Below are 17,099 nucleotides of genomic sequence, written 5' to 3'. Positions count from 1 at the left end.
TTTGCTCTACTCTTTAGAGAGTTTCTTGACTTTATTTCAGAAATGACTATTTTCATTTTCAAAATCTCTCGTTCTCTAGTTGTTCATTTATTTATTTACTATCCCCATTTTAAATTTGAAATGTTGCAAGAATGGTAAAAATGAATGCCTATATATGCTTCTCCTAGGTTAGCAACTGTTCGTTTTTCCACATTTGCTTCCTCTCACTTCATCCTAGCTCTAAATTTACACTACTTTTTGCTAAATCACTTAAGAATGAGTATTGGACATCATTACATTTCTCCCCTAAATATTTCATTAGCATGTATCTCCTGAAACAAGGACATTCTCCTACATGACTAAAATACAATAATATCACACCCAAGAAATTTATCTAATATATAGTTCATATTTAGATTTTACCAATTATCCCAATATCCTTTATATATTTTTTCCATCCAGGATCCAATCAGGATCAACACATTGAATTTATAAGTTTCCTACTCTGTGTGAGTGTAACAATGACATTTCTAAAATATCCAGGCTTGTTTTTTTTTTTGGCAGTATGCGGGCCCCTCACTGTTGTGGCCTCTCCCGTTGCGGAGCACAGGCTCCAGATGCACAGGCTCAGTGGCCATGGCTCACGGGCCTAGCTGCTCCGTGGCATGTGGGATCTTCCCGGACCGGGGTATGAACCCGTGTCCCCTGCATCGGCAGGCAGACTCTCAACCACTGCGCCACCAGGGAAGCCCCAGGCTTGTTTTTTAAAGAATGCCCTTCACGTTGTATTTGTCTACTTGTTCCTGATTCTTAGATCCAGGCTAAACATTTTTGTTGCAATACAATATAGGTGATATGTCCTCAGTGTATCATATTAGGAGGTACATGATGTCATTTTGCTCCACAATTAATGATTTCAGTTTGATAACTGGCTAAGGTAGTGTCTATCAGATTTCTCTATTCTAAAGGTACTTTTTCTCTTTGTAATCAATAATTAATCAATGGGTTATGCTTTCAAACTGTGTGAATATTCTATTCCCCAATAGCTTTTCACCATATGGTTTTAGCAAACAATGATATCCTTATGTGAATCTTTATTACAATGGTGGTTGCAAAATATGATTCTATAAACTTATCATTCCTTGAATGTTAGCATTCTTTTCTCCGAGTTATAATTAACATACAACATTACGATAGTTTCAGGTGTACAACATTACATTAGTTCCAGGTGTACAACAGTGATTCAGTATTCTTATATATTATGAAATGACTACCTCAGTTAAGTCCAGTTACCATCTGTCACCATACAAAGTTATGAAAATATTATTCACTATATTCCCTATGTGTACATTACATCCCCATGACTTAGCTTGTACTTCTTAGTACCCTTCACCTATTTCATCCGTCCCCCCTGCCGCCTCTGGCAACCACCAGTATGTTCTCTGTATTTATGAGTCTGTTTCTGTTTTGTTTGTTCATTTGCTGTTTTCTAGATTTCACATATAAGTAAAATCGTACAGTATTTCTTTTTCTCTGACTTATTTCACTTAGCATAATACCCTCCAGGTCCATTAACATTGCTCTAAATGGCAAGATTTCATTTTTTAAAAAGAGCTTTCTCTAAGTACAATTATGGAATTATAGATTAGTTTTTTATTCAATGTGTTATAATTCATTAGTATCATTATTTATTTATTTTTGACATTCAAATCATCCCACACTTGGCCAGTGGGAACCCATTCAAAATGGTTCCTGTGCCCTTGTGATATGCCTTCATTAATTTCCCTGCTCCAAATATGGAATCAGTCATTTCTCCAAGGAGTCTTGGTTCCTTTTAGTGAGGAACAGTATTTAGTGTCCAAGATCTAGGTGCTAGTTACACTCATTACTACTGGAATTTCATTGTTTCTAGGCCTTTTCACTGAACAGAGTTAGGAACATTTTTTTCCATCATGAACTGATATTGACAATTCTGTTCCAATATAACATCACAAGGCTCTTCTTCTTTTCCCATTCCATAGCTGTATATTTCTTCTCCCAAGTAAGACCTCTATTTCTCAACATAAATATATTTACTCACATGCTCAGTCTTACAGTATACACAAAATAGTTTCAAAACAGCTACTCTCATGCTACTACCAAAAACAAACTTACTAAGTTCAAGTCTGAGTTATTTTTTTTCAAGTCTGAGTTATTTTTATCCTTATAATATATTCCACTAAGGCTAAATAATCAGAGTAATGTGTTCAAAAGTTATTTGGGTTAATTCTGCATGCTATTTTTCTTCTACATAGTTATGTTATTAATTCATTATGTACCTAGTTTTACTTCTTTCTGTTTGTATCCAATTCCTGTTTCTGCCCGTCCTTGTTGATTTTTAAATATATAAAAACATTAGCATGGTTCAAAAGTAAAAATAATACAAAAAAGTATAATCAGCAAAGTCTTACTCCCTCCCCTTTGTCTTCTACCCCTTTTTGTCTCCATCCTGCAGGTAAACAATGTCTTTAGTTTCTAGTTTATTCTCCCAGGGTTTCTTTTCGCAGAAACAAGTAAATATACATATGTTTCCCCCGCATCCTCCTTGCAAAAGGTAGCATACTGTATACTCTTTTGCAGCTTTCTTACTGTCACTTAACACTGTATCCTGGAACTCATGCAATATTAAGTCTTCTTTACTTTTTTTCTTAACAGCATTTGTCCTTATTTTAAAATGCTATATTTTCCATGACCTCTGATGATATTAATTATATTTTAAAGTTTTCTTATGCTCTCTGCATTGTCTATATTTTCTACTGAATTTTTTTCTGCTTGCTTTGGAGGCCTTCCTTTATTATCCACTGACACTTAAAAATACAGTATTAAAAAAAGCTGACTGGAAGCTCTATGTGCATGGGAGTGGACTTCTCAGCTGTTGGGTTTCATTGTAGGATGATCATATGGGTATCTGGTCATTTTGTGGGGGTCCCCAAATATGAACATGTTTTTTATGGGGCTACTTCTGTTTCTCTAGAGAAGAATCCTCTAATTATCTGTTGGTGAGGGAAGAAGTGGTGACAGTAGAAATAAATAATTGGTTGGCAAGGTTCTTGGAGCCAGTGGCACAGGAGGGTCTGTGGTCTTATTCTTCGGTATGTTTTGATTTCCAGTTAATCTCGTCCATCTTTGTTAATGTTCTTGGTAATTTTCTTGTGTCCAGAGCCTCTCTGACTCAATTTCCTGACAAGTAAACCTCCAGTCTCTTGCCAAGGCTGGGAACGGGTAATCACCAGGCTGCAAGAGGAAGGGCCTTGGGAACTCTGTTATGCAGACTTAATATTAATACTACCAGAGACTGTTGACGGAACACATGAGGTCACATTAGTTTCACTAGAAAATGAAAATCTCTGATCTTCATAATCAAGCAATTATAGAACCATCAAATTCAACATAAAGAGATTTTAGATACAAATGGTATGATCAATAGTTAGTTCCAATTATAATCCAAACCCCAAGTGGCAATGTTATGATATAACTGTATAGATACTGTGAACCTCCTGGCATGAGGTAGGTAAGCACATGCTTGTTAAAGTACTTTTAACATTTTATATTTACAAGAAAAGGCTCTATGTACATGACTGCATACAATTGGAAAGTTTAGTAAAAAGCACAAAAGAGCAGATTTTATTTCAGATACCTGGACATCAATGAGATAATAAAGTATATTTATAAAATTTCCCATTTAAGACACGCTGGAACAAGCATACTGAAGAAAATCAGTTTATATTTTAGTGAATGTTAGCATTTTTGAACAAATGAACAAAAAGACCTAGGGTAGAAAGTGCACAGGTAACACATAAAAGAAATAATATATATATCACAGAACTGAATATCCCATAAGAAATTTTAGTGGCATGAAAAATTCTCTCTCAATATAGACAGTACAAGAGAATGCTTCTCTCTTAACTCCCAGTATTCAGGCTTTCAAAATGATAAAAAAATTGAAGGCTTATGTATTAGAATGGAGAAATAAGCATAGAAAACACTGTTAGAAATAATCAAGTACAAAGGGGGGTGGGAATAAGATATCCCTACAGAGAGGAGAAAAGAAAAACGATTACAATTTTCAAATCTACCAATCGCAATAGTGGCACTCTGATTTGTTCAGAACATTTAGACAGTATACTCTTATAGTAATTCCCTCAGAGAAATAAAGCAGGCTGTCCTTTTTCTTACTTTCCTCATGAGGAAAAAGATAAAAATGGCCATGCATGAAAATGACTTTATTTTATGGTAATTTTCTTTTAGACATCAAGGGTATGTGCAGGTATTAGAAAAATGAAAATACAAAATACAGTAAAGACAATGAGCAAAGATTCTGTACAGAGCAAAAATGAATAAAGAAAAATTATTTTAAATACATACCCTTTAAAACTGCCTCTACCATATTAGGATTTAATGCCTTCCTCATCTAACTTTGCTTTTAAAACTTTAATAGAGTGAGTTAATACAGTTTATTCATTTTTGGAAGTGGCATGCATTATTTCCTATCAAAAGGAGGTAAAAATGGAATCCTATCAGGATTCAGTCTTACTCAAATAACACAAAATTGTATAACTTTCTTTAGAAACAATATTTAAGTTGCTTGTGTTTGTAACAATTTCTAATGTTCTTCAAACACTAAACTTTAAAGTTCAACCTCTTACCTGGTCCAAGACAATGATCTCATCTGCATCAACAACTGTTGACAATCTGTGTGCAATGAAAATAGAAGTTCTGTGTTTGACTGCATCCCTCATGGCACCAAGAATAGTCTGCAAGTTTGACAACAAGAACAGTAGGAGGGGAAAAAAAGATCTATCTATTAGGCAAATGTATATTAAAATACTCATGTATTTCTGAAAAGAATATATAAAATGCTAGTTAATTTGGTATTATATAAACTTTATACCACTACCAAATATTTTACCTAATCTAATAATTACTAAGAAGAGAATAAAATCAAAGAGGGAAGGTGAATATGAACATATTATTATGGAAAAAATTAGCTTTAAGATAAGCAATATTTCTTTAAATTATAAAGTTTGGGAGAAGGTAGATATTTTCTATACATAAAAACAAACAATAACAATGATGAATCCACTGGTATCAGGAGCATAATAGCCAGATATGTTTATCTGGACAATGAGAGCAAAAACAAAATGAGGAGGGACTCAAGTGATAGGATGTGGAGAAGTACAAAAAAAATCAAGAAAGATAGGAAACTCAAAAGGTACAGGAGCAGTTGCTTTTCCTCAGTTCAAACACAGAGGATGGAAAGGGTGACAAGGACAACGATGCATGTTTAACTTGAGAAAACTTCTTTTTCAAAAGCAGTCTGACTTCTTAAGGCATTCTGGAAAATACATTTTTGTCTACTGCCTGTAAAATGTAAGGCAGCTGTATACATATTCACCTATACTTGGAAACCTGGGTCTAAGTACAGCTAGCTAGATGGAAATAGCAGTGTGGGGGATGGTGATATTCCCAATGGCTTCCTAAAGGTACCTCTAATCACTGTATTTATTAAAGAAATAAAATTATCATGAATAGATGGCTACCCATGAAAAGAAGACCTTATATTTTACTATGGCAGACTGAAAATCAAGCACAGGGTCAATTCTAAGAAAAATTGTGATGTCTGGGGAGGACTCCTCTTTCCTACCCTCCAGAACTTAAACTCTCACATCCTACTGATGTTCTGGACCTTTTTAAAAGGTTGATTAAAATTTACCAAATCTTCTGGTAACTCATTCCCTCAAGGGGGAGTGTTCTCTGCTAGCAATTAATGGGTTATGCTCTGTGAGCTAATAAAGATATGTGACTCAAATAATGACTGTTGTTAGGACTCTGAAATTGTGATAAATGTGGATAACACATTTTTAGGTACAAAGTTCTTGTAAGCAGATTCCTACTATGCATATGAATGGAGTCTGGTGCAGATTAGCTCATGATGGTGGAGCAGAAGGACCTGAGCTCACCCCTTCTTATGTAAACGTCAAAATCACAATCAACGGGTAAACAACCACTGACAAAAAAACACTGAAACCTACCAAAAAAGATACCCTACATCCAAAGGCAAAGAAGAAATAACAACAAGACAGTAGGAGGGGCACAATCACAATAAAATCAAATTCCATACCTGCTGGGTGCTTGACCCACAAGCTGGAAAACAGTTACACCACAGAAGTTCTCCTACAGGAGTGAAAGTCCTGAGCCCCACGTCAGGCTTCCCAGCCTGGAGGTCCAGCAACAGGAGGAGGAGCTCCAGAGAATCTGGCTTTGAAGGCCAGCAGGGTTTGATCACAGGAATTCTACAGGGTTGGGAAAAGCAGAAACTCCACTCTTGGAGGGCTGACACAAGATCGTGTGTGCACCAGAACCCAGGGGAAAAAAGCAGTGACCTCATAAGAGACGGGGCCCAAACTACGTGTTAGTAATGGAGGGTCTCCTGCAGAGGTGTGGGGTGGCAGTGGCTCACTGTGGGGATAAGGACACTGGCAGCAGCAGATCTGTGGAGTACTCATTGGTGTGAGCCCTCCCGGAGGCTGCCATTAGCCCCACCCTACAGCCTGTAGGCACCAGTGCTGGAACACCTCAGGCCATGCAACCAACAGGGTGGGAACACAGCTTCAGTCATCAGCAGACAAGCTGCTAAAAATCTTCCTGAGCACAGCCCTGCCTACCAGAGGAACAAGACCCAGCTCCACCCAGTAGGTAGGGACCAGCTCCTCCCATCAGGAAGCATGCACAAGCCCCTTAGACAGCCTCATCCACTAGAGGACAGACAGCAGAAGCAAGAACTACAATCCAGCAGCCTACGGAATGTAAACTGAAATCACAGAAAATTAGACAAAATGAGATGGCAGAGGAATATGTCCCAGATGAAGGAAAAAGATAAAACCCCAGAAGAACAACTAAATTAAGTGGAGATAGGCAATCTACCAGAAAAAGAATTCAGAATAATGATAGTGAGGATGATTCAAGACCTTGGAACAAGAATGGAGGCAAGGATTGAGAATGCAAGAAATGTATAACAAAGACCTAGAAGAACTAAAGAACAAACAAACAGAGATGAACAACACAATAACTGAAAATGAAAAATACACAAGAAGGAATCAATAGCATAATAACTGAGGCACAAGAATGGATAACTGACCTGGAAGACAGACTGTTGGAAATCACTGCCATGGAAAATAATAAAGAAAAAAGAATGAAAAGAAATGAAGACAGTCTTAGAGACCTCTGGGACAACATTAAAAGCACCAACATTCATATTATAGGGGTCCCAGAAGGAGAAGAGAGAAAGGACCTGAGAAAGTATTTGAAGAGATAATAGCTGAAAACTTCCCTAACATGGGAAAGGAAACAGTCACTCAAGCCCAGGACGTGCAGAGACCCCCAGGTAGGATAAACCCAAGGAGGAACACACCAAGACAAAATAGTACTCAACTTGACAAAATTAAAGATAAAGAAAAATTATTAAAGCAACAAGGGAAAAGCAACAAAAACATACACAGGAACTCCCATATCCCATAAGGTGATCAGCGGATTTCTCAACAGAAACTCTGTAGGCCAGAAGCGAGTGGTACAATATATTTAAAGTAATGAAAGGGAAAAATCTACAAACAAGAAGAGTCTACCCAGCAAGGCTCACATTCAGATTTGATGGAGAATCTAAAGCTTTACAGACAAGTAAAGGCTAAGAGAATTCAGCACTACCAGACCAGCCTTAAAACAAATGCTAAAGATTGTTCTCTAAGTGGAAAAGAAAAGGCCACAACTAGAAACAGGAAAATTATGAATGGAAAAGCTCACTGGTAAAGGCAAACATAGTGTAAAGCAAGGAAATCATCTGTACACAAATATATCAAAATCAGCAATTAGTGAGGAGAGAACAAATGCAGGGTATTGAAAATGCATTTGAAATTAAAAGACCAGCAACTTAAAACAACCTTGCTTATATACAGACTACCATATCAAAACCTTATGGTAACTGCAAGCCACAAATCTACAATAGATACACACACAAAAAAGAAAAAGGAATCCAAATACAACACTAAAGTTAGTCATCAATTAACAAGAGAACAAAAGAGGAAGGGGAGAAAAAAGACCTAAAGAAACAAATCCAAAACAATTAACAAAAGGGTAATAAGAACATACATATCGATAATTACCTTAAACATAAATGGATTAAGTGCTCCAACCAAAAGACAGACTGGCTGAATGGATACAGAAACAAGACCCCTATATATGCTGTCTATAAGAGACCCATTTCAGATCTAGGGACACACACAGACTCAAAGTGATGGGATGGAAAAAGGTATTCCATACAAATGGAAATCAAAAGAAAGCTGTGGTAGCAATACTCATATCAGACAAAGTAGACTTTAAAATGAAGACTGTTACAGGAGACAGGGAAGGACACTACATAATGATTAAGAGATTAATCCAAGAAGAAGATATAACAATTGTAAATATATATGCACCCAACATAGGAGCACCTCAATGTATAAGGCAAATACTAACAGCCATGATGGGAGAAATCAATAGTAACACAATAATGGGGGACTTTAACACACCATTTTCATCAGTGGACAGATCATCCAGACAGAAAATCAACAAGGAGACACAGGCCTTAAATGACACATTAGACCAGATGGACTTAACTGATACTTATAGAGAATTCCATCCAAAAGCAGCAGAATACACGTTTTTGTCATGTGCACATGGAACATTTTCCAGGATTGATCACAAGCTGGGCCACAAAGTGAGCCTCGGTAAATTTAAGAAAACTGAAATCATATCAAGTGTCTTTTCTGACTACACGCTATGAGATTAGAAATCAACTACAAGAAAAATAAGTAAAAATTATAAACATGTGGAGGCTAAAAAATATGCTACTAAACAACCAATGGATCACTGAAGAAATCAAAAAATACCTAGAAACAAATGAAAACAAAAGCCCAAAGATCCCAAACCTATGGGACACAGTAAAACCAGTTCGAAGAAGGAAGTTTATAACAATACAATCTTACCTCAGGGAACAAGAAAAATCACAAATAAACAACCTAAATGTACACCTAAAGCAACTAGAGAAAGGAGAACAAACAAAACCCAAAGTTAGCAAAAGAAAGAAATCAAAGATAAGAGCAAAAATAAATGAAATAGAAATGAAGGAAACAACAGAAAAGATCAATGAAACTAAAAGCTGGTTCTTTGAAAAGATAAACAAAATTGACAAACCTTTACCCAGGCTCATCATGAAAAAAAGGGAGAGGGCTGAAATCAATAAAATTAGAAATGAAAAAGGAGAAGTTATAATGGACACCACAGAAATCCAAAGGACCATAAGAGACTACTACAATCAACTATATGCCAATAAAATGTACAACTTGGAAGAAATGGACAATTCTTAGAAAGGTACAATCTCCCAAGACTGAACAAGGAAGAAATAGAAACTATAAACAGACGAATCACAAGTACTGAAATTGAAAATGTGATTAAAAAACTCCCAACAAACAGAAGTCCAGGACCTGATGTCTTCACAGGCAAATGCTATCAAACATTTAGAAGAGTTAACAACAATTCTTCTGAAACTATTCCAAAAAACAGCAGAGGAAGGAACACTCCCAAATGCATTCTATGAGGCCATCATCACTGTTATACAAAAACCAGACAGACATACCACGAAAAAAGAAAATTACAGGCCAATATCACTAATGAACAGAGACGCAAAAATCCTCAACAAAATACTATCAAACTGAATCCAACAATACATTAAAAGTATCATACACCATGATCAAGTGGGATTTATCCCAGGGATGCAAGGATTTTTCAATATCTGCAAATCAATCAGTGTGATACACCACATCAACAAAATGAAGAATAAAAACCAAATGATCATCTCAATAGACAGAGAAAAAGTTTTTGACAAAACTTAGCACCCATTTATGGTAAAAACTCTCCAGAAAGTGGGCACAGAGGGAACCTACCTCAACATAATAAAGGCTATATATGACAAAACTACAGCTAACATCATACTCAATGGCAAAAAGCTGAAAGCATTTCCTTTAAGATCTGGAACAAGGTAAGGATGCCCACTCTCACTGCTTTTATTCAACATAGTTTTGGAAGTCCTAGCCACAGCAGAGAAGAAAAAGGAATAAAAGGAATCCAAATTGGAAAAGAAGAAGTAAAACTGTCAGTGTTTGCAGATGACATGATACTATATGTAGAAAATCCTAAAGATGCTACCAGAAAACAACTAGAGCTCATCAATGAATTTGGTAAAGCTGCAGGATACAAAATTAATACACAGAAATCTGTTGCATTTCTATACACCAACAATGAAAGATCAGAAAGAGAAATTAAAGAAACAATTCCATTTACCATCACATCAACAAGAATAAAATACCTAGGGATATACCTACCTAAGGAGGCAAAAGACCTGTACTCTGAAAACTATAAGATGCTAGTGAAAGAAATCAAAGATGACACACATGGAAAGATCTACCATGTTGGGACTTCTCTGGTGGTCCAGTGGGTAACACTCCATGCTCCCAATGCAGGGGGCCTAGGCTCGATCCGTGGTCGGGAACTAGATCCTGCATGCCATAACTTTCTTGGATTGGAAGAATCAATATTGTCAAAATGACTATATTACCCAAGGTAATCTACAGCTTTGATGCAATGCCTATCTAATTATCAATGGCATTTTCACAGAACTACAACAAAAAAATCTTAAAATTTGTACAGTGCCACAAAAGACCCTAAATATCTACAGCAAACTTAAGAAAGAAAAATGGAGCTAGAGGAATCAAGGCTCCCTGACTTTAGACTATACTACAAATCTACACTCATCAAAACAGTATGGTACTGGCACAAAAACAGAAATATAGATCAAAAGGATAGAAAGCCCAGAAATAAACCCATGCACCTATGGCCAATTAATCTACCACAAAGGAGGCAAGACTATAAAATGGAGGAAAGACAGTCTCTTCAATAAATAGTGCTAGGAAAACTGGACAGCTACATGTAAAAAACTGAGATTAGAATATTCTTTAATACCATGCACAAAAATAAACTCAAAATGGATTAAAGACCTAAATGTAAGACCGGATACTATAAAACGCTTAGAGGAAAACATAGGCAGAACACCCTTTGACAAAAATCACAGCAATATCTTTTTCAATCTGTCTCACAGGGTAACGGAAATAAAAACAAAAATAAACAAGTGGGACCTAATAAAACTCAAAAGCTTTTGCACAGCAAAGGAAGCCATAAACAAACTGAAAAGACAACCCACAGACTGGGAGAAAATATTTGCAAACAAGGTATTAGTCTCCAAACTTTACAAACAGCTCATGCAGCTCAATATTGAAAAAACAAACAACCTAATCAAAAAATGGGCAGAGGACCTAAAGAGACATTTCTCCAAAGACATACAGATGGCCAGGAGGCCCATGAAAAGATGCTCAACATCGCTAATTATTAGAGAAGTGCAAATCAAAACTACAATGAGATATCACCTCATACCAGTCAGAATGGCCATCATCAAAAAATCTGCAAACAATAAATGCTAGATACGGTGTGGAGAAAAGGGAACCCTCTTACACTGTTGGTGGGAATGTAAAATAGTATGGCCACTATGGAGAACAGTATGGAGGTTCCTTAAAATACTAAAAATAGAGCTACCCTATGATTCAGCAATCCCACTCTTGGGCATATATCTGGAGAAAACCATAATTTGAAATGATACATGCACCTCACTGTTCACTGCTGTACTGTTTACAATAGCCAAAACATGAAAGCAACCTAAGTGTCCATCAACAGATGAATGGATAAAGAAGATGTGGTATATATATCCAAATCAATATTACTCAGCCATTAAAAAGACTGAAATAATGCCATTTGCAGCAGCATGGATGGACTTGGAGATTATACTTCACACTAAGTGAAGTTAAGTCAGACAGAAAAAGACAAATATATGATATTGCTTATATGTGGAATATAAAAAAAATGATGCAAATGAACTTGTTTACGAGACAGAAATGGACTCACAGACTTAGAGAATGAACTTATGGTTATCATGGGGGCAGGGTGCGGGGAGGGATAGATTGGGAGTTCGGGATTGACATGTACACAGTGCTATATTTAAAATAAAATGCCTTTTCATGAAAAATAAATAAAATAAAAATTTTCTAAATAAATATAACAAATCCTCATGCTAAACAACTGACTTAGAAATTAAGCTGTTTTAAACATATGGCAGATCAAGTAATGTGCCCTGAAACTTAACTCCATATGCAAATATATGTCATATATGCTCTAAAGCTGAAATTAGGCCTATCCTTCAACAATAGGGTTTTACTATATATTCAAGTAAAACGTAGGTGAATGGAGGCAACTGACAAATTACATCAGTCTATCTTCAGTTTTAGATTAAGGGGATTCATTCATGAAATTATGATTGCTGTTAAGAGTTTGGTATTTAATACAAAGATGTTATGATGTTTAATGTAGTTGCTGGGTAGTACCATGACATCAGTGTCACAACATCTTGGTGCTTCACAATACTTGTTATGAAATGAATATACACTGATACCAGAACCGCAGGCTGTGTGTGCCTAATTTGCATCTTAGTGAGTTGCTCCATGATAAGTGAAAGGCTTTCTGGTGAGTACCGTGTCACAATCATTTATAAGACCTATTTTAATGAATGTTAAGTGGCAAAAAGCAGAAAGACTAAAACCTTCCTTTGTCAGCAGGTTAGTTGATTCCCACAGCTCTGCAAGATGAAAAGGTAATACAACAAGAGCATAACGTGTCACACACAGTTTCAAAAAGAGATATATTTGCAAATGGACTTAACAGTGTGATAATATAATGCAACCTGGCATTCTTACTATCAACACTTCCTACATTGGGGAAAAGGGCTAGGTATTTGGCTCTACAGAACCTTCTATTGAAGCTCATTCAAAATATGAAAGAATACAGCTATTTTACTGAAACTTCTAAGGAAAAAAGTTAAGCAATTTGAATTAAAGAGTTTTATGCTTTCACGATCATTTACCTCTTCAGTAATTGAATCTAATGATGAAGTAGCTTCATCATAGAGAATGACTGGGGGGTCCTTCAAAATGGCTCTTGCAATTGCTACTCTTTGCTTTTCTCCTCCTAGTAAAGAAAATTTTTAGTTTAAGAGAGCATAACATACATATTTTATATTTCTAGTATTTCCATTAATTACAACTACCAAATAATACCTTCAACATTTATCTTTACTGATTACTGATCATTTTACTCAGCTATAAGAGTTTATGTTCATATATAATATCCTTTGACAAACTACATTCCCTGGAACATAAATGTGATTCTGAATTCTGACTTCATGGCAGGCGAAAAGAACAAGGAGGGGAGGTGACAACTTTGATTCCAGAATTAACCTCCCTCACCAGAAATATGCTCATGACATGTTACTTTATATGTACTTTATATTACTTCCCAATGAAGAGCAACCTCAGATAGAAAAATTTCAATATTAGAGAATCAACAAAGCCAAAACCAAATTCAATATCTGAAGCCTGAAAACTTGAAGACATGAAACTATGAATATCTAAATTTATTTCTTAACATAAAAAAGTACCATTCAGCCAGTATTCTTAAAGACTTTTTTTTTTTGACAGAAAGCTATTATTTTCACAGCACTCTTCAAAGTTAAGGCTACAAACTAGGACCTCTTATTTCACCTTAGTTATTTGCTATAGGACTCTAGCATAGCAGAATTTTAAAACAGAAAGGAAACAGAAGCCCAGAAAGGTTAAGTAATTTGCTCAAAGTCACAGGCAAGTTCTAGCAAAATCTGCTAGAACCGACTAATTACCCCTGACTATTCCCAGTCCAATGCTCTTCCTTTCATAATGTACAAACGCATAATTACTCTTAAATTTATTCTAGAGAAAAGAAAGGAATCTTTCTTTCTCCACTGGGACTCCTGCAGGTCTAAGGCCATCAATCTTACATAAAACTATGGTTGGAAGTACAAAAGATGGTGCTTTGCTGAATATGTGCCTTTTGGCTTCTTTTCTTGTTCATTATCCATTAATTTATCAATGTCTGAAAAAACCTGTACTTTTTAGCATCAGTAACCTCTTCAGAAAACAAGCTCTACCTGTTGATTATCTGGTACACAAGTATTATTTCACTTTTATCTGTTCTTCAATTATTATCTTCAACCTGTAAGAGGGGCTCCTTATGTCTAATATTAGTGAATACATGTATATTCATACGATCCACACTCTTCCTCATTTTGTAAGTTCAAAATTCTCCTGTCAAGACAGGCAGTATGCCAGAACAATCTGCTTACCCACCTAGCAACTCAGCAGCAGAAAGCTCCTAAAAGAACTAGATACTCAGAGGAAGAACTAGTTTACACGTTTCCCAAATTTCAAGTGGAAACCAACCCAGTTTCAATTCTATTCAATAGAATTTGGAAAAGAAACATTTCTTTGTTCTCTACCAAAATTATTTGCATAGGTGCTAAATAATATATTGCTCATTTGGAGAGGCCTGGTTGTAAGGCAATGGGTATTAGATAAGAATAAAATTTTGTTAAACATTCCTACCCCCAAAGGCATGCAGAGAGGAACAAAATGATTGAAAAATGGGATGCAGCATAGCTAACTGAAGCAAAGTCATGTTTGAGAGGGCTAGTCTATTACGTGACAAATTGGGTATCTCTAGAATTAGCCCAACGGATAAATAATCTGGGGTGTGGGCTAGTTAATTGCAAAGTCCTATGAAGAGCAATGGTAAAGTATAAAGGTGGACTGGAATGAAGCAGGCATCTTATACTATCAGGTAATGACTAAATAGCTACTACAAACCACCTAAACTTGAAAATAATCTTTGCTTAGTATTTTCTAAACCTAGATCAAAACTTTCTAATAGACTGTAAATTCCTTGAGAGTAGGTCCCTTGATGCTTCATCTTTTTAACTCTCAAATCATTTAGCACAGCTGCTTGCACACAGCTTGTACCTAATCAATGTGAATAACTGAAGCCAGCTTACAATGAAGAGGAACAGGGATTCATTAAAATTCATGTGGAGTATTCTTCATTCTCTTTTTCCTTACCCTCATCCCTAATCTAGACATTTCGTATCCAAACTAAACTAGAATGAAGAGTAAATGTAAAGGATGCAGTATGTTTATGAGTTACATTAATACTTTCAGGTATTAGATATCATTATACTTTTAGAATTCAAATAATTTAGGGCAAAGAAACATTTTTATGGATCCTCAAAAAAATTCAGTCATTTTAGGATGATCCATTATTAAACATAGTAATCATCTCATAATTAAACACTTAAGTTAAAATGTGCAAGCCCTAAAATTTACTTGGCCACTGAACCAACAAAGACATGAAAATGAAGTTGGCTCTAAGGAAGTATAAGTATAAGGAGGTCTAAAGTATTGAAAACATCCCATAATGATCTAGGAAATTATGAGGAGATACACTATTTACTATCAAATTTCTTGTCCCTACTCTTACTTCTTTCCCATGTGAATAATGACCTTGGCTTTTAATATTAAGATTATAGATAATAAGTTAACACTGATCTCAACATGTATCAGTAACTTACTATTAAGCACTTACAGTGTTTGCAGCTTCAAGTGAAAGAAAGAGACTTGCATGATTTGAGAACAGTTACTTCTAGCAAGCTGAATTGTTTACAGTGACAGGCAGGAAACGGGAATTTGTCAAAAGAGACTGGATGAGCACTATGTTTGTACTCTGTCATTACATTTTCTAGTAAATGGCCCTGACAAATTAAAGTGTGAAGGGAGTATATAAGTGGGGGCCAGGTCTAAAATCTTTGATTACCTGAAAGCTTGAGTCCTCGTTCCCCTACTTGGGTGTCATATCCATGTGGCATTCGAAGAATTGCATCATGTAGTCCAGCTAATTTTGCCACTGCATACACTTCCTCTGGTGAAGCATTGATGTTTCCATATAAGAGGTTGTAGTAAATGGTATTATGGAAGAGGACAGCATCCTGGAGCAGATTTATATATACACACATAGACATGCATGTTCATATTTAACAATTCAAAGAATAGTAAAGACATAAAGGCATAAAAAGTAAAACATTGTAACTCCTTTTATCACCCCCTCATGCCTGCTCCATTTCCTTTCCCAGAGCTAATCACCATGAACAATTTGTTGCGTTATTATCCTAGACTTTTTCTGACGCATTTATGTGCCTAAACAAACACTTTTTTTTCCAACAGAAGTGGGGCCATACTATACATATTCGTTTGTAAGTTGCTTTTTTCACTTAACACAACCTGGAAATTGTTCATGTCAGTAACAGAAACCTACCTCATTATTTTCAACAGTTGTGTGATACTAAGAATATATCATATTTATCTTATCCATTCCTCTACTGATGGATATTAAAACTTTTGCTACTATAAACAATGTTGAAATAAAGTATCATTGTATATGTGACTTATGTAAACCCATGCATTTCTGTAAGAAGGATTCCTAGAAGCACACTGATGAGTTAAAAGGTAAGCATATGTTTATCCTTTGATAGAAATTGCCCAACTGTCTTCCAAAAACGCTCCAACAGCATATACACCAACCAACAGTGTACCAGGGTGCCAGGTCTCCATATCCTCAACAATGCTGGATATTAATAAGTTTTAGTTGTTGCTACTTTTAAGGGTAAAATGTGCTTTTTGTTTAAATTAGTATTTCCCTAATTACTAATGAAGCCGAATATGTTTTTATATGTTTCTCAGAAGCTTTTAAATTGGACTTAAAACACAGACAACAAAGAATTTATCGCTATAGATTTTTGAGAAAGTTCACTGCAAGCATTCATTTGATATTTCAACTTATTCTGACATGGCACACTAAAGCTAAATTATTTAAAATGAGCATCCACCTCCTACTTTTCTTTCAGTATCCAACAGTTGGAAGGTAACAGTAAGATGAAATAAAATGATCCCATTCATTGACATTAACCAGTACCCTCAATTAATTAAGATCTTCTTTAACATCATAATCAGACCCAGAGTTACAGATACTAT

At 35.7% G+C, this 17,099-nt stretch overlaps 1 protein-coding gene across 1 annotated transcript in view; it reads right to left on the bottom strand.

Moving 5' to 3' along the window:
- Positions 1-17,099, bottom strand: part of ABCB7 (ATP binding cassette subfamily B member 7) — a 126,132-nt gene that overhangs the window by 2,457 nt on the left and 106,576 nt on the right. Inside the window, exons 13-15 of the mRNA XM_024766419.1 lie at positions 15,886-16,057; positions 13,073-13,176; positions 4,665-4,772 (exon numbers count right to left, since the gene is read on the bottom strand). Of these exons, the coding sequence (XP_024622187.1) occupies positions 4,665-4,772; positions 13,073-13,176; positions 15,886-16,057 (384 nt within the window). The remainder of the gene's footprint in view (positions 1-4,664; positions 4,773-13,072; positions 13,177-15,885; positions 16,058-17,099) is intronic.

Source organism: Neophocaena asiaeorientalis, unplaced genomic scaffold, assembly GCF_003031525.2.
Source record: "Neophocaena asiaeorientalis asiaeorientalis breed wild unplaced genomic scaffold, Neophocaena_asiaeorientalis_V1.1 scaffold47, whole genome shotgun sequence".
Classification (NCBI taxonomy): domain Eukaryota; kingdom Metazoa; phylum Chordata; class Mammalia; order Artiodactyla; family Phocoenidae; genus Neophocaena; species Neophocaena asiaeorientalis.
Note: the sequence above shows the minus strand (reverse complement) of the source record. Positions and strands in the feature narration are given on the sequence as shown.